Source organism: Staurois parvus, unplaced genomic scaffold (assembly GCF_062004578.1).
Source record: "Staurois parvus isolate SC_StPar_1 unplaced genomic scaffold, SC_StPar_1.0 ptg002447l, whole genome shotgun sequence".
NCBI classification, from domain to species: Eukaryota; Metazoa; Chordata; class Amphibia; order Anura; family Ranidae; genus Staurois; species Staurois parvus.
Window position 1 is genome coordinate 103,162 of NW_028320243.1, and position 24,029 is coordinate 127,190.

At 47.6% G+C, this 24,029-nt stretch overlaps 1 protein-coding gene across 1 annotated transcript in view; it reads right to left on the reverse strand.

Moving 5' to 3' along the window:
- The window catches only part of LOC149430867 (uncharacterized), a 58,893-nt gene extending 39,893 nt beyond the window's left edge, over positions 1-19,000 (reverse strand). Inside the window, exons 1-8 of the mRNA XM_089665978.1 lie at positions 18,914-19,000; positions 16,631-16,669; positions 15,821-16,109; positions 10,578-10,732; positions 10,438-10,479; positions 10,046-10,331; positions 4,840-4,994; positions 1,835-1,858 (exon numbers count right to left, since the gene is read on the reverse strand). Of these exons, the coding sequence (XP_089522104.1) occupies positions 1,835-1,858; positions 4,840-4,994; positions 10,046-10,331; positions 10,438-10,479; positions 10,578-10,732; positions 15,821-16,109; positions 16,631-16,669; positions 18,914-18,971 (1,048 nt within the window). The 5' untranslated portion in view covers positions 18,972-19,000. The remainder of the gene's footprint in view (positions 1-1,834; positions 1,859-4,839; positions 4,995-10,045; positions 10,332-10,437; positions 10,480-10,577; positions 10,733-15,820; positions 16,110-16,630; positions 16,670-18,913) is intronic.
- Positions 19,001-24,029: the final 5,029 nt, after the last annotated feature.

Sequence of the window (24,029 nt, forward strand, 5' to 3'; positions counted from 1 at the left end):
GGAAGGCTCATGGATGGAGGTGGGGGAGGGAAGTCTCATTGATGGAGGTGGGGGAGGGAAGGCTCATTCATGGAGGTAGGGGAGGGAAGGCTCTTGACTGGAGGTGGGGGGAGGGAAGGCTTTTGGATGGAGGTGGGAGCAAGGAAGGCTCTTGGATGGAGGTGGGGGGAAAGGCTCATTGAGGCACATGGGAAGTGAAGGCTCATTGATGGAGATGGGGGAAGGAAGTCTCTTGGCTGGAGGTGGGGGGAGGGAAGGCTTTTGGATGGAGGTGGGGGGAAGTCTCATTGATGGAGGTGGGGGAGGGAAGGCTGGGGGAAGGGAAGGCTCATTCATGGAGGTGGGGGAAGCAAGACTCTTGGCTGGAGGTGGGGGGAGGGAAGGCTTTTGGATGGAGATGGGGGGAAGTCTCATTGATGCACGCGGGAAGTGAAGGCTCATTGATGGAAGTGGGGAGGGAAGGCTCATTGATGGATTTGGGGAGGGAAGGCTTATTGATGGATGTGGGGGGAGGGAAGGCTCTTGGATGGAGGTGGGGGGACAGGTTCATTGATGCACGTGGGGAAGTGAAGGCTCATTGATGGAGGTGGGGGAGTGAAGGCTCATTGATGGAGATGGGGGAAGGAAGGCTCTTGGCTGGAAGTGGGAGAGGAAAGGCTCATTGATGGAGGAGGGCATGGAAGGGTCATTGATGGAGGTGGGGAGGGAAGGCTAATTGATGGAGGTGGGGAGGGAAATCTCATTGATGGAGGTGGGGAGGAAAGGCTCATTGATGGAGGTGGGGAGGGAAGGCTCATTGATGGAGGTGGGGAGGAAAGGCTCATTGATGGAGGTGGGGAGGGAAGGCTCATTGATGGAGGTGGGGAGGAAAGGCTCATTGATGGAGGAGGGGAGGGAAGGCTGGTCTGTGTAGTCCGATCCAATATAAGAGCTACTGGAGCTCAAATTGCTGAAAAAGTGAATGCTTCTTCTGATAGAAAGGTGTCAGGACACACAAAGCATCGCAGTTTGTTTTGTATGAGGCTGTTTAGCCGCAGACCAGTCAGGGGGTCCATGCTGAGCCGTGTCCACAGCCAAAAGTGCCTACAATGGGCACGTGAGCATCAGAACTGGAGCACAGAGCAATGGAAGAAGGTGGCCTGGTCTGATAAATCACGTTTCCTTTTACATCATATGGTTGGCCACATGTGTGTGTCACGTACACAGGGAAGAGATGGTACCAGGATGCAGTATGGGAAGAAGACAAGCCGGTGGAGGCAGGGTGATGCTTTGGGCGATGTTCTGCTGGGAAACCTTGGATCCTGCCATTCATGTGGATGTTATGTGACACTTACCACCTACCTAAACATTGTTGGTGACCAACTACACCCCTTCATGGAAATGGTATTCCCCGATGGCAGTGACCTCTTTCAGCAGGATAATTCACCCTCCCACACTGAAAAAAATGGTTCAAGAAAGGTTGGAGGAACACAGCAATGAGTTTGACGTGTTGACTTGGTCTCCAGGTTCTCCACATCTCAATCCAATCATCGATCATCTGTGGGATATGCTGCAAAAACAAATCCGATCCATGGAGGCCCCACCTAACAACTTACAAGATCTGTTACCGACGGCTTGGTGCCAGATACCACAGTGTACCTTCACAGGTCTGGTGGAGTCCATGGTGGGATGGGTCAGGGATGATTTGGCAGCAAAATGGGGCTCTACTAAACACTAGGTGGGTGGTCATATAGTTATGGCTGATGGGTGTAAATATTCACACAATTGTTTTTCCTATTATTGGTAAAGATAAGAATTTAAAGGTTTGAAGGAATACATAGATAAATGAACTTACCTTCATTGATCTTTGGAGTGTCATCTAGGAATATAGAAACACATAAATGCAATAAATTATTTCTAATAAAATATAACAAAGAGTTTAATACTTCATGTTCTCCCTGCCCGCATCGGACTGATGACATCATCTCAGCCTTGGCAAAGTCACTGACTGGACCTCAAGGATGGGTTTTTACTATAGTAGGTGGAGCGTTTCTGAATCATAATACCCGTTACCAGGGACGGACTGACAACTCATGGGGCCCCCGGGCAATAGGAAATCATGGGCCTCCTGTGTCCTCACCCAGCGTGTTCTGGGAGGACGTCATATGACTTCCACCCAGAACCAGCCGGCCGCAGTGCAGCCGTCATTCGGCTATCTGCGGTCAGCAAGAGGTTAATAACGTTTTTAATTTTTTATCATCCTTTGTTGCACCTTTGTACTGCTGTCCTCCTTCATCCCCTGAAAGCCACAACGTGCACTCGCTCAACCATTGGCTGTTCATTGCCGTTCCTCACCGGCATGCCGTTCCTGATAGGTTGGACCATGCCTGTATAATGCGCATTCCTATGGATGTGCCTAGTCTTCGTCAGGGGTGCCTAGGACAGGGTGGCAGTTCAGGAGCACGGTCGAGTGACAGTTGTCAACCTATAAGTAGAATCACTGGAACGAGGACCTTCATGGAAGGGTAGTTAGGGATTCTTTGAATTAGTGCAAAAAGCCTAAAAGTACAATTATCCATTAGGACCAGGGGTGGACTGACAACTCCTGGGCCCCCCTGGGCAATATGGGATCATGGGGCCCCTGTGTCCTCGACCACACTCAAACCACACCCACAAAAGCCCATGAAAGGTACCAGGGGCATCTCATGGGGGCCCTTACTGACCCCGGGCCCTCGGGCAGTGCCTGAGTGGCTAAAATAGTCAGTCCACCCCTGCCCGTTACTGTACAGCATGATGAGGGATGAGCTTCCAGTTGAAAGCTCACGGGTTTTTGTGTTATCACATGACAGCTTGCTCTCAAATTGTTCTGTTAAGGATTGCAAATGTATCCGAAGCAAAACCCTCCGACTTAAAAATGGATTACCGAGCCCAATGTTTGCGCTGTGAAAACGAGCTACAAATGTAAGCGCAATTTCCTCTATAGTAGATCAGCTTGAACAGCTTCCACATAAAAAGCGAATATGACTTCAGATGTGTTTGAACATTTGTTACTCGGTGTAAAAAATTGTTATCGAACCAGGTAGGTTTGCTGTGAGTCCCTGTCTGAGAACCGCCCCTTGCCGACGCATTTCGCTCTTAGAGGCTTAGGTGTAGAGACATGACTAAGCCTGTGAAGGTGAAACGCATGAAGAGGGGTTATCAGGGAACAAGAAGATCGCCGCAGCGCATGAATCTGTGCAGGCGCAGGATCCCGACAAGGCAGGCGGCCACTGGGATCCAGGCGCGCCTGTCACCAATGACGGCACCGGGCAGGCACTAGGACCCAGGCGCGCCTCTCGGCGCTGGGCGGGCTATTTAAAGAACACCTCGGTGCTGATTCAGTGCTGACTGGTCTTTAGCTCCCCCCCCCCCCGTGTCCTGCTTGTTTCCTGTGCGATTCCTTTGGTGCTGACCCGGCTTGTTCCTGACCCGACTGAGTTCTCTTCTGCCCCCCCGGTTCCTGACTTCGGCTCTGATTCTGACTTTGGCTTTTCCTCCTGATCCTGTACCACGCTGCCCGACTGTTATGACCCTGGCTATCCTATGACTCCGCTCCAATCCTGTGTCCTGGCTACATACCTGGCTCTGCTGTGCATCTGGCAATCCACTGTACCTGCCTGGTCTATTTCTACAGTGTCCGAATCAGTGGATATCCTGCTTACCAAGGTCATCTGCAAAAACCCTGGTGCTCTTGTCCCCCTGGTCCTTAGACGCCCTCCGTTCCAACCTCAGCGGGCTCAGGATTAGTGACACAAGTGAGGCCGACCTCGTCAATTCCGTCTCCCATCAGGTACGTGACGGGTGGATCTCAGGTGGGGACTCACAGCGAACCTACCTGGTTTAATACCATTTTCTGACATCATTGGCGCCCAAGCCTTTTAATTTCTTGTATGGAGGACACAAAAAACAGGGATAGGCTGCTCTGGTTTCAGGACGCTGGTGCTCTGCAGTGTCGCGCCGGGCGTCGCATGCGCAGAACACCAGTCCTCACTAGCGCACGAGCGACGAGACCTGGGCGTGCACAGCAGCGGCGGTATTCGTGCATGCGCACTTGCGAGCACGGACACGCGCCCAGCACCAATGACAGCGCGGGGCGGGCTATTTAAACATGGAACAGGTATGTCAAGTTGCCGTTTGGTCTTACCTGTTCTGTTCCTGATTTGCGTTCCTGTGTTATCCGTTGCCGACCTCTGTTTGTTCCTGACCCTGCCTATTCTCCTGATTAACCCCTGGCTTGCCTGACCATCCTTCTGCCTGATCCTTGGTACCGCGCTGCCTGCTACCTGCTGAACCTGGCTTGTGACCCCGACCATTCTCTGCTTGCTCCTCCTGTACCACGCTGCCCGCACTATACCGACCCGGCCTGTCTGACTACGCTTACTTCACCCGACGATCCATCCATCCCGCACAGATCACCTTTAGTAAGTCTGCCTGCCTCTTCCCATCAGACTCCGTTCCTGCACTCCCCTGCCAGTACACTCTACCACAGCCGGACGCACTCGGGGGTCGCGACCTGGTTCCAGTCTGCACCAAGTCCATCCCCACCATCAGGGGCCCTGGTGAATAGCAGGCTGGGACTTAGACCCCGCGCCCTGAGGAAATCCGTGCTGTGGGCTGCTAGAGACACTGCCAGGCGGCACCTAACATATGGCCAGCACCCTAGTGCACCCCCAGCAGATGAGAATTTTGGAGTCTAGAGTAGTGTGGTTCGAGTAGTGTGGTTCGAGTAGTGTGGTTCGAGTAGTGTGGTTCGAGTAGTGTGGTTCTTTTGCAGACTCTACCGTTTGAAGGTTTGTTGTTGTATCTACAGTATATAATCACCTGAGACGACGCTCGGTAGTCCAAACACTTGGACCTCACAGAGAGTTAATGAGGTCATTTTTCCAGGGATAAAGATGGTCACATATTGTCCAACCATGCCGTCACATTCAAAGGCCAGGGTCTCACCGCTTGCCATTGTTGGAATTGTTCCACATCTGGAAATTGATAAGCAAAGAGAAAGAGGAGTCAGCTTCAAAATACATTGTGGCTACGTTACACGAAGTTCTACCATTCTTATGTCTCAGACTCATCAAAGACGGGAATATGTTCATCCTTGGAGCGGCTGTATACAGCTGGGGCAAAACCCTCAAAATGGAACAGGAGGGACTGACCGGCAGGGCCGGCGCTGGACTACTTTGTGCCCCTAGCAGTGAGTGTATATTTCCCAGCTATCCTGAGAATGCCTTGGGACTGTCTAGGAAGAGCTGGAGTATATGGCCATTCCTTGACTGACCCTCAAAAAAACTTCACTCAAAGCTGAAGTGGAAAAAAAAGTCACCCTTTGTATCCATCCCCTACCCACCTTTCCCCTTGACAAGGTCCCCTAATTCATCTTGAAAGCAAGTGGAATGGTAGGGTTTGGGTGGGGCATGCTTGTACATCTATGGCTACGTTGAACCAATTTGGTCCTTGCACGTCACTTCGCAATGAGATGTACCCTGGGTTTTTTTTTCCTCAGAAAGTAGGTGCAGATAATTCCCCCCTTCCAAGTTGCCCCTTGCATCCATTCCCTACCCACCTCCGAGCACCTTCCCTTGGTTTTATCCCCTATACACCTTCCAGTATGGCCCCTTTTAGAGAATACAGAACCAATGATTATTTTGTGGTGCCAGTGCTTCGTTCTGAACTCCTGGGACTTGTTTGCAGCTGACAGTGGGATAAAGTCTGCTGTTGGCAGGGCGTATTTACCACAAGGCAAACAAGGCAGTTGCCTAGGGTGGCATTTTCCAGGGGTGAAGCACCGCCCTGTAAGCCGTGTACCGGGGTGGGCTCCCCAGGATACAGTGAAGTCACGAACGAGGAAAGCAACCCCAACACCAGCTTTTGTCACAACAGAATTTTACCTAAGGCTGAGACCCTTGTGCTGCACAGCATGGCACCTTCTGATGGATGAAGGTAGAAAGTGAAGTAATTTACCTACTGGGGGGCACAACTAAGCTGCCACACCTTACCTGTTATTACCCCTACAGAGCAGGAATCAGTGTATGGGTGTACGGTATGGGCTAGCCTGCGGTGCAGCACAACAGCTTACAATCTTACACAAATCTACAGTATTCCCCCCCCCCATAACTGGTCCTGTAGCACGTGCCTGAGTATTCCTTCTGAGCAAAACACCAGTCTGGCTTGAGTTTGTAGGATTTTATCAGCTCTCCAATGTGAAATGTCACTTTAAGTTGTGGAGTCCTTCCAATGATCAGTAACAACACTTGCGGCCTGACACAAACAGAGACCCTAACTAACTATAGGCCTGGACTCAGTCTCTGGAGGCGCCAACACTGAAATGAGGTGCGCGCACGATCTTACCGACCCGGGTCTGCTTTGTATCCGCTGGTGACTCTGAACAGAACAAATGTCTCTCCACTGAGCATGCAAGATTATCAGCAATGTGTGTTGCTTTGCTCCTGTGTCCTCATCAGCTTCCTTTCAGCAAATCTTCCCCTCTTTGAACAGGATTAGCGTCTTGAACACCATCAGCTTCACACAATGGGATTTCTGATTACGGAGGGCAGTCTCCACAGCTGGATGGCAACGGATTTTCCGATCACTCAGCCTTCTTCTCTCTCCAGTATGGCTTCTCTTTCTCTTCCTGTTCACTCTCCTTGAGAAAACCCCACCCCTTATTGAATATAGAAATATCTATGCAGTCTGAGGCTGTGTTAGAAACAGTTACATCTTGTGGCCAAACTGCATAACGTCAGTCAGGACACTCTCTAATTTACTTCACACAGTATTCTAACAATGACAGCTGTTTCCCATCTTACAGCCCACCGGAAGAAGGGATGCTTGAGGCATGGGGACCAGATGGGAGCTGAGAGAGACTTGCAACTGCTTGATGGTGTATGCAGAGCCCGCCTCTTGTTCCCTGTTGGCTGCCGTCATTCAGCTGGTCCAGGCTGGAGAAACATCCTGACTTTAAAGTCGGGATCCGACCAGATCCCTGGACCAGCACTCCGCTGAGAGCCTGAGCCACGTCCTCCTGCCCCCTCCACAGTCCAGCGCTCCAGTGAGTGTGTGTGTGGGGGGGGGGGGGGGGCAGATCAGAGAATGGTGACTGGCACCAGCTCTCTACTCACAGAGCATGGAGCGATCAGTGGTCTTTGACCTGGCGGCGGGGGGGGGGGGGGGGGGGGTTTGGGACAAATGCAGCATCCATCTAGATAATGATGATTAAAAAAAAAAACAAAAAAACCTCAACTTCTCTTTTAATGATAACACCAAAAGTACTAAAATAGATCCCCTGCAGCCAGCAACAATAGACCCCCTAACAGCAACAAAAGATTCCCTCAGCAACACCAGATCCTCTGAGCAACAATAGATCCTCCCTTCAACAAATCCCCCCCCCAGCAACAATAGGTCCACCCCAGCAATAAGAAAGCTCCCAGCAACAATAGATCTCCCAACATCCATCATCAATAGTCCCTCCAGCAGCCAGCAACAATAGACCCCTCCCTCAACAGTAGACCCCTTCCAACAATAATCGACCCCCCTCAGCAACATAACCCCCCTAGAAAAAGATCTCCCACCAGCAACAATAAACCTCCCCAGCAATATTAAACCCCCTGCAACAATAGATCCCCTCAGCAGCCAGCATCAGTAGACCCTCCAGCACACCCCTTATCATTACATACATTCAGGGCTGCAGGTGGTTCCCCTGCAAAAGCAACGGGTATACCTGGGCTAGGGTATACCTAGGAATGCGCATTATACAGGCATGGTCCAACCTACCCCGGGGGTGTGCACCTGGCAATCTCTGTGATCGCTGTGTCCTACGGACAGAGCTGATCACGTGATATGGTAAAAGGCCAATCACAGCAGCCTTTTACTACATGATCAGTTATGTCCAATGACAGGCTGATCACCGGGACAGCGTGAGGAAAGTACTGCCGAGAACCAGCAGTTGTCAGTGGAGGGATCAGCACCGATCATCAGTGCCCTAATGATCGTTGCCCAGCAGTGACACCCACCAGTTCCACCCACAAGTGCTCAGCAGTGCCGCCCACCTGTGTCCAGCAGTGCCCATCAGTGCAGCCTAGCAGTACCATCCATCAGTGCTGCCCAGCAGTGCAACCCATCAGTGCCCAGCAGTGCTGCCAATCAGTGCCGAGCAGTGCCACCAGTCAGTGCCCAGCAGTCAGTGCAACCCATCATTGCTTAGCCGTGCCGCCAGTCCGTGCCCATCATCAGTGCCAGCTCAACAGTGCCGCCCATCAGTGCCGCCCATCAGTGCCGCCCATCAGTGCCCATCAGTACTGCCTATTAGTGCAGCCTCATCAACACAGATCAGTGAAGGAGAAAAATTACTTGTTTGCAAAATTTTATAACAGAAGCAAAAAAACTTTTTTTTTCAAACGTTTTGCTTTTTTTTGTTTATAGTGCAAAAAATAAAACCCCCAGTGGCCAGTAAATACCACCAAAAGAAGGCTCTGTTTGTGTGAAAAAAATGATAAAACTTTAATATGGGTGCAGGGTTGCATGACCGTGCAATTGTCATTCAAAGTGTGGCAGCGCTGAAAGCTGAAAATTGGCCTGGGCAGGAAGGGGGTAGAAGTGCCCGGTAGGCAGGAAGGGGGTAGAAGTGCCCGGTAGGCAGGAAGGGGGTAGAAGTGTCCGGTGGGCAGGAAGGGGGTAGAAGTGTCCGGTGGGCAGGAAGGGGGTAGAAGTGTCCGGTGGGCAGGAAGGGGGCAGAAGTGTCCTGTAGGCAGGAAGGGGGCAGAAGTGTCCTGTAGGCAGGAAGGGGGCAGAAGTGTCCTGTAGGCAGGAAGGGGGCAGAAGTGTCCTGTAGGCAGGAAGGGGGCAGAAGTGTCCTGTAGGCAGGAAGGGGGCAGAAGTGTCCGGTAGGCAGGAAGGGGGTAGAAGTGTCCGGTAGGCAGGAAGGGGGTAGAAGTGTCCGGTAGGCAGGAAGGGGGCAGAAGTGTCCGGTAGGCAGGAAGGGGGCAGAAGTGTCCTGTAGGCAGGAAGGGGGCAGAAGTGTCCTGTAGGCAGGAAGGGGGCAGAAGTGTCCTGTAGGCAGGAAGGGGGTAGAAGTGTCCGGTAGGCAGGAAGGGGGTAGAAGTGTCCGGTAGGCAGGAAGGGGGTAGAAGTGCCCTGTAGGCAGGAAGGGAGTAGAAGTGCCCTGTAGGCAGGAAGGGGGTAGAAGTGCCCTGTAGGCAGGAAGGGGGTAGAAGTGTACTGTAGGCAGGAAGGGGGTAGAAGTGCCCGGTGGGCAGGAAGGGGGTAGAAGTGCCCGGTGGGCAGGAAGGGGGTAGAAGTGCCCGGTGGGCAGGAAGGGGGTAGAAGTGTCCTGTGGGCAGGAAGGGGGTAGAAGTGCCCGGTAGGCAGGAAGGGGGTAGAAGTGCCCGGTAGGCAGGAAGGGGGTAGAAGTGCCCGGTAGGCAGGAAGGGGGTAGAATTGCCCGGTAGGCAGGAAGGGGGTAGAATTGCCCGGTAGGCAGGAAGGGGGTAGAAGTGCCCGGTAGGCAGGAAGGGGGTAGAAATGTCCGGTAGGCAGGAAGGGGGTAGAAGTGCCTGGTAGGCAGGAAGGGGGTAGAAGTGCCCGGTAGGCAGGAAGGGGGTAGAAGTGCCCGGTAGGCAGGAAGGGGGTAGAAGTGCCCTGTAGGCAGGAAGGGGGTAGAAGTGCCCGGTACGCAGGACGGGGGTAGAAGTGCCCTGTAGGCAGGAAGGGGGTAGAAGTGCCTGGTAGGCAGGAAGGGGGTAGAAGTGCCCGGTAGGTGAGTGGCTAAAAAAACAAAGCTTGGAATGTGTCTACGATGCACCATGCACATGGAACTGAAGGTCATCGGGTTAAGGGCATCTACATCTACTTTGATAAATGAGGTTGTAACTTGTAAGTGAGAATGTTTTTGTTTCCAACATTTCAACAGAGACAAACATACTTTGGACATTTATAGAACGCCTACTCGTTCAAACACAGAAAGACCTTTGAACTTTTTCAAGGACAGTTTACATACTAGAAGGTGAATAAACTAAAAGAAAAAAAAATGACTTACATGGGATTGTTGGTTCCTCCATCTTCAGCCGAGTTTCCAATTCTTATCTGGGCCCCGTTGATCTTGTCTGCACAGCAGTCTCCTCGATTGGTCACTGCGACTGTGAAGACCTTAAATTGTCCCTTGAGATCGACCGTCCACCAGGGGTTGTCCTGCTCGGAGGTGCCGCTACACTGGATGTAAAGGTAGTTGCTGTCTAGAGACCCGTCAATGGCGTTTTTGGCTTCTCCATACATGTTATAGAGGCTGGATTGCTGAGGGACACCATGGACAGCCACGTTTGGAGCTGCAAAAAGTTCAAACTCAATAGAAAATCTAATTCTTCCAACAAATACTAACGAAGAGTATGAGATAGCCACAGATCGATACACACACCAAACAATTCACCTTACCTCCATTTGGAGTCTTTAACACATTTGGGGCCGTCACTTCATCTAGGGTAATGGTGGAAAGAGAATTTGTTGTTTTCCTTTTTTCGTTATCCTTTGTTCATTGTCATTCATTTTCTTTTTTGTGAAATCCTGCACCTTACCTCCACTGCTTGCTGGGAATCCAAAGACCTGGACTTCACACAAGACAAGATGTTCAACCCGTCCTGGGATGGTGATGGTCACAAACTGGCCTATCATTCCTTGGCAAGAGAAGGAGAGCGTCTCTCCTGATTCAATGGATGAGATGACGCCACAACTGAAACAACAAGAGGACGTTTTCTTAAAGCGGACATGTTTCCATTCTCATACTACATCTGAAGGCCAGTAGACTGTGTCAGCGGTGGGAAAGGTGCTTATCTCTAGATCTTACTGAAGAGTCTTGTTCCATACCCATAGGGGTTCGGTCAACGTGAATACGCAAGAAACTGGATACAAATTATTTTCTGCCTGGTATAAAGCCCCCAAACTCCTCCACAAAACTTCCAGCTCTCTTTCACCTCTCTGTTGGCGGTGTGGTTCCTCCCCAGGCTCCCGGTTGCATATTTGGTGGGAATGTCCCAAATGACGACGATATTGGTCTACGGTACATGCTCTCATTGCTAGGATCACTACATATAACCTAGATTACACACCTGCCCAATGCCTCCTGCATCATTCATCTTTGCTCCCGTTCTGTTTACCATAGATCCTTAGCTATGCACCTTGTAAATGCTGCCAGACGATGCATTCCATTGAAATGGAACTCCACACATCCCCCGACTGTAGCGGAATGGTTCCAACGTATCAGTCATATAGCCGAAATGGAGGAACGTATACACATAGTGTGACGGGAGTCACTTTGGGTGAGGGACCCATGGAACACAGCTCACTTTGGAGAGGTGGGGAGACCCCTGTCTCAGCTCCCCATATCCCTCTTATGTGTAAGTCACCCTGTGCCTGTTAGGGGTACAGGGTGATCTGTCCTAATATTGTGTAGACATGTCTAGGAGATAGGTGAGGGTTCTGGATTGTCTGGTGTTGTGTGGTTGCATCCCATTGTTCTGTTGTGTGTCTTGCTTGGGAGCAAACTATTATTGGATGTATGTGTTTGTGTATTGGCTTAGTGTGTGTGTGTGTGGGGGGTGTCTCCAGCAGCCCTCCCTCCTGATGGGACTGTCTGCTGGTGTGAAGTTTGAATACCTGTGTGTCTCTTGTTACTAAATGTAGATTGCCCCGCCCTGTGTCATTATGCAGGGAGGGGGGATTGTACCCTGAGTGTATATGTCTTGTATCTGTGTTCAAATAAAGTAGTCTACCTTCTGGATTACTTCAAAACTGGTGTCGTCTAGTCTTGTATGGTCTGCTGTGGTCTGTGGTCGGTGTTCAGACGGGAAAGCGGTAGTCTAACTAAAGTACCCAAATGCAGTCTGGGTCGGTTCCGTTACACATAGCACATGACACCCCGACTAAATTCACCCATATACGGGCCTCTTGGTTCCATTATCAAGACTCAGCAGATTATCTGAACGACAAGTCTACATGCACCTAGTTCACTTAGCGAATCTGGACCCCAGATCCTATACCTCTTTCTTTCCCGAGGGGAAGTGGACGTGCTTCCTGGCCTATTCCCAAACCCATTTTCAAAAAGCCTTTTTTTTCCCCCCCCTCATTTTTACAGTTCCCCTATTTGGGGGTCCACTCATACAAAAGAGTTTTACCGGTTTATTTATGTATGCTGTGCTTGTGTTTGCCATATCATTACCTGTAGCAGGATTTGTTCATTATCCTCCATTGAGTGTTCTGTAATGCATTTTGATATGTTTGTTCCACTGAACATTGGTCTTTTGTGATTCCCCCCCCCCCGTTTTACCATCATGATTTCTTGTGTGTTTCCTTCTATACTGCCATTAAGAGTTGATATGCGATCTCATTGTACATGTCTGTACTCTTGGCTTGTTTTACTGAATAAAATCCTTGAAATATAAAGCGTACCTGAACTCAAAAATTAAGCCTCAAATCAAAAATCACTACCCCAGCAGTAACCTTAGAATTTATTTGAATGCCTCCTGGAAAAATAGCAGTGCTCTGCCCAGACACTCCTGTTCTGTAACCTCATAGCTGTATATGGGCAGTGTGAGATCATCTAAGGCACTCTCTGTCTGACTATTGATGCCACTACAGTGCTGTTCACTGTTGTCCTTGCTGGAGAGGAAGCTGTACCTGTGGACATGCAGTGCAAGGATCTCCTTGCTTCCAATCCTGGTAGTCTCAGGAGATTTGGTGATGTCACTACTGTGCTGCTCACTGTTCTCCTTGCTGGAGAGGAAACTGTACTTGAGGACCTGCAGTGCATGGACCTCCCTGCTTCCAAATCTATAATCTAAGGAGATTTGATGACGTCAATACTGTGCTGATTAATGTTCTCCTTGCTGGAGAGGAAGCTGTACTTGAGGACCTGCAGTGCAAGGATCTCCCTGCTTCAAAATATGGTAGTCTCAGGAGATTCGGTGAAGTTACTACTGTGCTGCTCACTGTTCTCCTTCCTGGAGAGGAAGCTATACCTGTGGACCTGCTTCCAATCCTGGTAGTGTCAGGAGATTTGATGATGTCACTGCTGTGCTGCTCATGGTTGTCCTTACTAGAGAGGAAGCTGTACTTGAGGGCATACAGTGCAAAGATCTCCCTGCTTTTAAACCTGATGGTCTCAGGAGATTTGGTGATGGCACTACTGTGCTGCTCATTGTTCTCCTTGCTGAAGAGGACGCTGTACCTGAGGACCTGCAGTGCAAGGATCTCCTTGCTTCCAACCCTGGTAGTCTCAGGAGATTTGGTGTTGGCACTACTGTGCTGCTCATTGTTGTTCTTGCTGGAGAGGAAGCTGTACCTGAGGACCTGCAGTACAAGGATCTCCCTGCGTTGGCTTTTTCCATTCTGTGGTCCTGTGCTTCATCCACTTATTTATTTATTACACATACTTATATAACGCTGCCAATTTACACAGTGCTTTGCGTACATATAGTACATTCACAGCAGTCCCTGCCTTCAAGGAGCCTACAATCCAACATTTCTAACTCACATTCACAAATACTACGGCCAAATTAGACAGGATTCAATTAACCTACCAGCATGCCTTTGGAGTGTGGGAGTACCCGGAGGAAACCCACACAGGCACAGGGACAACATGCAAACTCCAGGCATGTGGTGCCATGGCTGGGAGTCAAACCAACGACCATAGACAGAAATGTTAACCACAGCCACTGTGCTGCCCACGCTTCTCCTGCTCTTTCTGATTTTCCCACCCGTCTGCAAACCACCAGTGATTGAAGGAGTGGGGGAAGCTCTAATATGTGGAAGCAAAGCCCTGCTCCTCTAAGAACGTGGTTACCTCCGAACAGAGACACAACGCACAATGATAGAGCACAGTCAATGCAACGATGGCACTGGTACAGGGGCGGACTGACAAATCATGGGGCCCCTGGGCAATAGGGGATCATGGGGCCCCTGTGTCCTTGCCCACACTCAAAGCACACCCAAAACAGCCTATAAAAGGTACCAGGGGCATCTCATGGGGCCCCCTACTGACTCCGGGCCCTCGGGCAGTGCCCTAGTGCTCGAATGGTCAGTCCTCCCCTGCACCGGTATAATATACTTCTCCTGCACTCACACAACCCAGGGTGTCATTATTTGAGTCCAGTAGGTACTGTGATGGATGTTAAAGTCCTGATGGGGGATGCTAGTTGGCCCCCCGAAACGCGTTGGATTCTTGTGGTCGTATTTTTGTCATTTGTGGATGAATGAAATTCACTCTCGGACTCTCATCACGTGTCTCTGGTGCTCGACTACACGTAGATTACCCACAGCTGGTGACCCCCTGGATTGGGAAGACCCTTGCTTTGATCTGTGACACCCAGGCTATTTTAGGCCAAACTAAAGACTTTCCGTTATCTACAAAATATTTTGTATCTGGCACCTCCCCTCCATTGAACAGTGCGAAGCAAGGCATGGTATGTATATTGGGGGTTAATGATTGACTGCAGGGAGACCACGGGCAATACTGGTGGCCAGGCTTCGTCCTCTGCTTGTCTTTTTTGGGTGCCTCTTCCATAGTGCCGCTTCTCTTTACAAAGTGCGTCTATATTACTTCTATACTCCCGCACATCTGGTGAGAAGAGTAGTCAGAGTCAGCAAGTGAGCGCCAAACTGCCAAATGTGGCCCTTTGCTTGCCTTTATCCAGGCCTTAGGGCACCATTTCTGTCACTGACACCAACAATAAAGCACCATTCCTTCCACTGACCAATGATGGGGCACTATTCCTTCCACTGATACCAGCAATAAAGTGCCATTCCTTCCACTGACACCAATGATAAGGGAATATTCCTTCCACTGATACCAGCAATAAAGTGCCATTCCTCCCACTGATACCAATGATGGGGCACTATTCCTTCCACTGATACCAGCAATAAAGTGCCATTCCTTCCACTAACACCAATGATAAGGGAATATTCCTTCTACTGACACCAACAATGGGACACTATTCCTCCACTTGACATAAGGCATTAATTCTTCCCACTGATACCAGGAATGGGTCACAATTCCTCCCACTGATACCATAGATGGGGCACTACACCTTCCATTGACACCAACAAGGGGACACTATTGTTCCCACTGAAACCAACGATGGGGTACTATTCCGTGCACTGACACCAACGATGGGGCACTATTCCTTCTACTGACACCAACGATGGGGCACTATTCCTTCTACTGACACCAACGATGGGGCACTATTCCCCCCACTGACACCAATGATGGGGCACTATTCCTCCCACTGACACCAACGATGGAGCACTATTCCTTCTACTGACACCAACGATGGGGCACTATTCCTCCCACTGACACCAATGATGGGGCACTATTCCTCCCACTGACACCAATGATGGGGCACTATTCCTCCCGCTGACACCAATGAAGGGGCACAAAACCTCCCACTGACACCAACAATGGGGCAAAATATCTCCCACTGACACTAACAATGGGATACTATTCTTCCTGCTCAAACCAACAACTCCTTCCACTGACACCAACATAGGGGCACCATTCTTATCACTGAAACCAACAATGGGGAACTATTCTTTTTTTTTTTTTATTTAATTGTGGCCAACCCCACTGACAGCTGAAACAATAAAGAATGTTTTTACCCCGTACTCAGATGCTGCTTATTGAATTGTCTCCTCTGTTTGAAGTTCACCATCAAACTTTTGTTGGGTTTGGATGTTGGACCATGAACCGCACGGGGGGGGGGGGGGGTTTGATCCATCACTAATAAAGAGCTAACAAAGCCACAAACACAACACATAGAAGGCTCACCTGGGGTTCGCTGTCCCTCCTTTGGTTGCATTGTTCCCGATTCGGATCTCTGCCCCAAAAATCCGTTCCTTGCAACATTCCAGGACGCGGTTGGTGACGGCCACAGACATAATCTTGTGAGGTCTTTTAAGGTCCACCATCCACCAGGGCCCATCATCCTGCTTGGTATGGGAGCACTGAGCCCTCAGGTAGTTCCGGGCCAAAGAGCCGTCATTGGCGTTCCGTGGGCTTCCATAATAAGACATGGTGCTGGATTGGGTGGGAATGCCACGAAGAGCCACGTTTGGAGCTGAGATACAGAATAACAATGTGTGAGGGATTCATCCTATACACAGCACTGTGGGATCACCAATATCTCCATCACATCTACAAAGGCCCAAGATTGTAAGCTCCAAGGAGCAGGGCCCTCAATCCCCTCATGTTTTGCATTGTATTGGTATTGTTCTGTCACATGTTCTGTCCCCCTCTGTAATGTACAGCGCTGAGCCAACTATCGGCGCTTTATAAATACTGTATAATAATAATAATAATAATAATAATAATATGTACAATGTAACAATGTCTAGTCATTCCTGGGTTCAATATTCCAGATGGGCTAATCGGGCTGAACTGCCGAACCATGTGACTGCAGATCACCAATCACAGAGGGGAGGGGGGTACAAAGGAGTCATCCCTACAACTAGAACAATGAGCAGTGAGAGCGCCATGTCCCAAAATCAGCAAAATCATCGCAACCTGCCCATGTCTGCGACTCGCATTGTGCAGAGATAATCCGAATACAAAATATAGAAACAAATACAATTCTCTCACCTGGCTGAGCGTTCATCTCTGAAGGAGGGATCACCGCATCTGGAGAGATCACATGATACATTACAGAGGTTTTATCGATTCATCTGTCTATCCATCCATCCATCCATCCATCCATCCATCTATCTATTCATCCATCCATCCATTCATCCATCTATCCATCATCTATCTATCCATCATCTATCTATCTATTATCTATCTATCTATCTATCTATCTATTATCTATTATCTATCTATCTATTATCTATTATCTATCTATCTATCATCTATTATCTATTATCTATCTATCTATCTATCTATCTATCTATCTATCTATCTATCTATCTATCTATCTATTATCTATCTATCTATTATCTATCTATCTATCTATCTATCTATCTATCTATCTATCTATCTATCTATTATCTATTATCTATCTATTATCTATCTATTATCTATCTATCTATTATCTATCTATCTATCTATCTATCTATCTATCTATTATCTATCTATCTATCTATTATCTATCTATCTATCTATCTATCTATCTATCTATCTATCTATTATCTATCTATCTATTATCTATCTATCTATCTATCTATCTATCTATCTATCTATCTATCTATCTATCTATTATCTATCTATCTATTATCTATCTATCTATCTATCTATCTATCTATCTATCTATTATCTATCTATCTATCTATCTATCTATCTATTATCTATCTATCTATCTATCTATCTATCTATCTATCTATCTATTATCTATCTATTATCTATCTATCTATTATCTATCTATCTATCTATCTATCTATCTATCTATCTATCTATCTATCTATCTATTATCTATCTATCTATCTATCTATCTATCTATCTATCTATCTATTATCTATCTATCTATCTATCTATCTATCTATTATCTATCTATCTATCTATCTATCTATCTATCTATTATCTATCTATCTATCTATCTATCTATCTATCTATCTATCTATCTATTATCTATCTATCTATTATCTATCTATCTATCTATCTATCTATCTATCTATCTATTATCTATCTATCTATCTATCTATTATCTATCTATCTATCTATCTATCTATCTATCTATCTATCTATCTATTATCTATCTATCTATCTATCTATCTATCTATCTATTATCTATCTATCTATCTATCTATCTATCTATCTATCTATCTATCTATTATCTATCTATCTATCTATCTATCTATCTATCTATTATCTATCTATTATCTATCTATCTATCTATCTATCTATCTATCTATTATCTATCTATCTATCTATCTATCTATCTATCTATCTATCTATTATCTATCTATCTATCTATCTATCTATCTATCTATCTATCTATTATCTATCTATCTATCTATCTATTATCTATCTATCTATTATCTATCTATCTATCTATCTATCTATCTATCTATCTATCTATTATCTATCTATCTATCTATCTATCTATCTATCTATCTATCTATCTATTATCTATCTATTATCTATCTATCTATCTACCTATCTATCTATCTATCTATCTATTATCTATCTATCTATCTATCTATCTATCTATCTATCTATCTATCTATTATCTATCTATCTATCTATCTATCTATCTATCTATCTATTATCTATCTATCTATCTATCTATCTATCTATCTATCTATCTATCTATTATCTATCTATTATCTATCTATCTATCTATTATCTATCTATTATCTATCTATCTATCTATCTATCTATCTATCTATCTATCTATCTATCTATTATCTATCTATTATCTATCTATCTATCTATCTATCTATCTATCTATCTATCTATCTATCTATTATCTATCTATCTATCTATCTATTATCTATCTATTATCTATCTATTATCTATCTATCTATTATCTATCTATCTATCTATCTATCTATCTATCTATCTATCTATTATTTATCTATCTATCTATCTATCTATCTATTATCTATCTATCTATCTATTATCTATCTATCTATCTATCTATCTATTATCTATCTATCTATCTATCTATCTATCTATTATCTATCTATCTATCTATCTATTATTTATCTATCTATCTATCTATCTATCTATCTATCTATCTATCTATCTATTATCTATCTATCTATCTATCTATCTATCTATCTATCTATCTATATATCTATTATTTATCTATCTATCTATCTATCTATCTATCTATCTATCTATCTATCTATCTATTATCTATCTATCTATCTATCTATCTATCTATCTATCTAATATCTATCTATCCATCTATGTCTGTCGGTGGCTGACCTATGTTTGCCCCATACAGAGCAGCCAGAAGAAGGAGTTTCCAGATGGAGGATTCCATGGTGCGGAGCTCTTCCTGCAGCTTCTGGTGAATCAGATTTTTCGCTCTCTTTGGTTTTATATGTTTCGTAAAACAAACATTCCGCTCTCAGAAAAGGGCAAAGTAGCAGTTCTGTTTGCTGACGTTCAGTTTGCTCACGTTGTGCCCAAATCCTTTTATGAAGTCTTTTGCTGCAAATACAGATCCATTATCTCTGGTGTCATTGAGGACACGGAGGAGACCGACCTGCAGAACAGACCCCCCCCGAACATTGCATCCAGATTTATAGTTTTCTTCTTCACACAGGTGAAAGTTTATTTAAAGCCCCAAAACTATTTCTAACTTTAGGATAAAGTAGGGAAGGGTTAAACCCGGGCCTTATACCCTGTCTGTGTCCATTATGGGAGATTCCTCCTCGTGTTCCCTTCTGGAGACACAACAGGGAGTGAGAGGAAATATCCATAGACTGAAGAGGGAATCCCCACTTAGACAGTTGTCACCAGAACAATTGCCCCCATTGGAAGATTTCACCTCTATTACTGTTTTATTTTTCTTGTACCCCCCCCAATGTAAGGGACATTCTTCCCACTGACTCCCCCCCAATGTAAGGGACATTCTTCCCACTGACTCCCCCCCAATGTAAGGGACATTCTTCCCACTGATTCCCCCCAATGTAAGGGACATTCTTCCCACTGACTCCCCCGCAATGTAAGGGACATTCTTCCCACTGACCCCCAATGTAAGGGACATTCTTCCCACTGACCCCCAATGTAAGGGACATTCTTCCCACTGACCCCCAATGTAAGGGACATTCTTCCCACTGACCCCCAATGTAAGGGACATTCTTCCCACTGACCCCCCCCCCCAATGTAAGGGACATTCTTCCCACTGACCTCCAATGTAAGGGACATTCTTCCCACTGACCCCCAATGTAAGGGACATTCTTCCCACTGACCACCAATGTAAGGGACATTCTTCCCACTGACCACCAATGTAAGGGACATTCTTCCCACTGACCCCCAATGTAAGGGACATTCTTCCCACTGATCCCCCAATGTAAGGGACATTCTTCCCACTGATCACCAATGTAAGGGACATTCTTCCCCCCTGCCCCCCCCAATGTAAGGGACATTCTTCCCACTGACCCCCAATGTAAGGGACATTCTTCCCACTGACCCCCCAATGTAAGGGACATTCTTCCCACTGATCACCAATGTAAGGGACATTCTTCCCACTGACCCCCCCAATGTAAGGGACATTCTTCCCACTGACCCCCAATGTAAGGGACATTCTTCCCACTGACCACCAATGTAAGGGACATTCTTCCCACTGATCACCAATGTAAGGGACATTCTTCCCACTGACTCCCCCCCAATGTAAGGGACAGTCTTCCCACTGACCACCAATGTAAGGGACATTCTTCCCACTGACCCCCAATGTAACGGACATTCTTCCCACTGACCCCCAATGTAACGGACATTCTTCCCTCTGACCACCAATGTAAGGGTCATTCTTCCCACTGATCACCAATGTAAGGGTCATTCTTCCCACTGATCCCCAATGTAAGGGACATTCTTCCCACTGACCCCCAATGTAAGGGACATTCTTCCCACTGACCACCAATGTAAGGGACATTCTTCCCACTGACCACCAATGTAAGGGACATTCTTCCCACTGACTCCCCCCCAATGTAAAGGACATTCCTCCCACTGACTCACCCCCAATTTAAAGGACATTCTTCCCATTGACTCCCCCCCAATTTAAGGGACATTCTTCCCACTGACTCCCCCCCAATGTAAGGGACATTCTTCCCACTGACCCCCAATGTAAGGGACATTCTTCCCACTGACCCCCAATGTAAGGGACATTCTTCTCACTGACCACCAATGTAAGGGACATTCTTCCCACTGACCCCCAATGTAAGGGACATTCCTCCCACTGACTCCCCCCCCAATGTAAGGGACATTCTTCCCACTGACTCCCCCCCCAATGTAAGGGACATTTTCCCAACTGACCTCCAATGTAAGGGGCATTCTTCTTATATATGAATAGTTGATGCACACAGACAGTTCACACTCTGATTACATCTCTGGAATCTCCATTTTTTCAGCCCTGAACAGCAACAGACATTCTGTAACCCCACATGAAGGCCACTCATCTTGTGTAGAGACGTGGTCTTCAGGTGGGGTTGTGTCTGTTGCTGTTCATGGATGCATAAGCTGAGATAGCAGTGATGTCATCGGGATGTGTGAATATTGAACGTGGGGAGGCTGCGGGGATTGGCACCTGGCGTCTGCAGTGAGGGGAATTCAAGAGAGATGGTTCTCCATAGATCTCCCAAATATAAAAACAATTGTTGCGTGAGCAGCATTGCGACCGTTCTGGTATGTCCTGTTATATGGACAAGTCGCTGGTCAGGGAATGTTCCATGAACTGTCGCTAGTATGACTTTTGGCCGGAGTTCCCTGAGACTTTCAAGGATTCCTTCATGGTAAAATGTTGAGAATTGGGAAGAGCTCAAGGTTCCGTCTAAACCAAGGGTGGGTGACCTATGAGAGGGGGAGATCTACCTGACCAACATGGAAGAGAGCAAAGACATCCCCCCCCTCTATTTTTTTTCAAGAAGTTCGCTAGTAAGAAAAAGTAGAGTTGGCATGAAGAAGACCAATAAAGATCTAGTAAAACGAAAGTCTCTGTAAAAATATAAACTTGGCCTGGCTTAAAATGTAGCTTAAGCATCAATCTCGGCATTCACTTTCATTCACTTTCATTCACTTTCATTCAATCTTCCTTTTCATGTCTGAAAATTACTGACACATCGTGAAGAAAGACCATCTGGCACTGCAGGCTGACGGCTCCACTAGTTCCAGTCCAAGCTGGCCTCAATGTTAGCCTGGCTGTTTGCTCTGTTTTGGCCAATGTAAAATGTGTGCAGGGCAGTGTACAGGGGTCAGTGGTAGGTAGGTCAGTGTACAGGGGTCAGTGGTAGGTAGGTCAGTGTACAGGGGTCAGTGGTAGGTAGGTTAGTGTACAGGGGTCAGTGGTAGGTAGGTCAGTGTACAGGGGTCAGTGGTAGGTAGGTCAGTGTACAGGGGTCAGTGGTAGGTAGGTTAGTGTACAGAGGTCAGTGGTATGTAGGTCAGTGTACAGGGGTCAGTGGTAGGTGGGGCAGTGTACAGGGGTCATTAGTATGTAGGGCAGTGTACAGGGGTCAGTGGTAGGTAGGTCAGTGTACAGGGGTCAGTGGTAGGTAGGGCAGTGTACAGGGGTCAGTGGTAGGTAGGTCAGTGTACAGGGGTCAGTGGTAGGTAGGGCAGTGTACAGGGGTCAGTGGTAGGTAGGGCAGTGTACAGGGGTCAGTGGTAGGTAGGGCAGTGTACAGGGGTCATTAGTATGTAGGGCAGTGTACAGGGGTCAGTGGTAGGTAGGGCAGTGTACAGGGGTCAATAGTATGTTGGGCAGTGTCCAGGGGCCAGTAGTATGTTGGACAGTGTCCAGGGGTCAGTGGTATGTAGGTCAGTATACATGGGTCAGTGGTAGGTGGGGCAGTGTACAGGGGTCAGTGGTAGGTGGGGCAGTGTACAGGGGTCAGCAGTATGTATAGCAGTGTTCAAGGGTCATTAGTATGTTGGGCAGTGTCCAGGGGTCAGTAGTATGTTGGGCAGTATCCAGGGGTCAGTAGTATGTTGGGCAGTGTCCAGGGGTCAGTAGTATGTTGGACAGTGTCCAGGGGCCAGTAGTATGTTGGACAGTGTCCAGGGGCCAGTGGTATGTTGGACAGTGTCCAGGGGCCAGTAGTATGTTGGGCAGTGTCCAGGGGTCAGTGGTATGTTGGACAGTGTCCAGGGGCCAGTGGTATGTTGGACAGTGTCCAGGGGCCAGTAGTATGTTGGACAGTGTCCAGGGGCCAGTAGTATGTTGGACAGTGTCCAGGGGCCAGTAGTATGTTGGGTAGTTTCCAGGGGTCAGTAGTATGTAGGGCAGTGTACAGGGGTCAGTACTGTGTTGGACAGTGTACAGGGGTCAGTACTATGTTGGGCAGTGTACAGGGGTCAGTGGTATGTTGGACAGTGTCCAGGGTCAGTACTATGTTAGGCAGTGTACAGGGGTCAGTGGTATGTAGGGCAGTGTACAGGGGTCAGTAGTATGTTGGACGGTGTCCAGGGGTCAGTAGTATGTTGGATGGTGTCCAGGGGTCAGTAGTATGTTGGGCAGTGTACAGGGATCAGTAGTATGTAGGGCAGTGTACAGGGGTCAGTAGTATGTAGGGCAGTGTACAGGGGTCAGTAATATGTAGGGCAGTGTACAGGGGTCAGTAGTATGTAATGCAGTGTACAGGGGTCAGTAGTATGTAGGGCAGTGTACAGGGGTCAGTAGTATGTAGGGCAGTGTACAGGGGTCAGTAGTATGTTGGGCAGTGTACAGGGGTCAGTAGTATGTAGGGCAGTGTACAGGGGTCAGTAATATGTAGGGCAGTGTACAGGGGTCAGTAGTATGTAGGGCAGTGTACAGGGGTCAGTAGTATGTAGGCCAGTGTACAGGGGTCAGTAGTATGCAGGGCAGTGTACAGGGGTCAGTAGTATGTAGGGCAGTGTACAGGGGTCAGTAATATGTAGGGCAGTGTACAGGGGTCAGTAGTATGTAGGGCAGTGTAAAGGGGTCAGTAGTATGTAGGCCAGTGTACAGGGGTCAGTAGTATGCAGGGCAGTGTACAGGGGTCAGTAGTATGCAGGGCAGTGTACAGGGGTCAGTAGTATGTAGGGCAGTGTACAGGGGTCAGTAGTATGTAGGGCAGTGTACAGGGTCAGTAGTATGTAGGGCAGTGTACAGGGGTCAGTAGTATGTTGGGCAGTGTACAGGGGTCAGTAGTATGTAGGGCAGTGTACAGGGGTCAGTAGTATGTGGGGCAGTGTACAGGGGTCAGTAGTATGTTGGGCAGTGTCTAGGGGTCAGTAGTATGTTGGGCAGTGTCCAGGGGTCAGTAGTATGTTGGACAGTGTCCAGGGGTCAGTAGTATGTTGGGCAGTGTCCAGGGGTCAGTAGTATGTAGGGCAGTGTACAGGGGTCAGTAGTATGTTG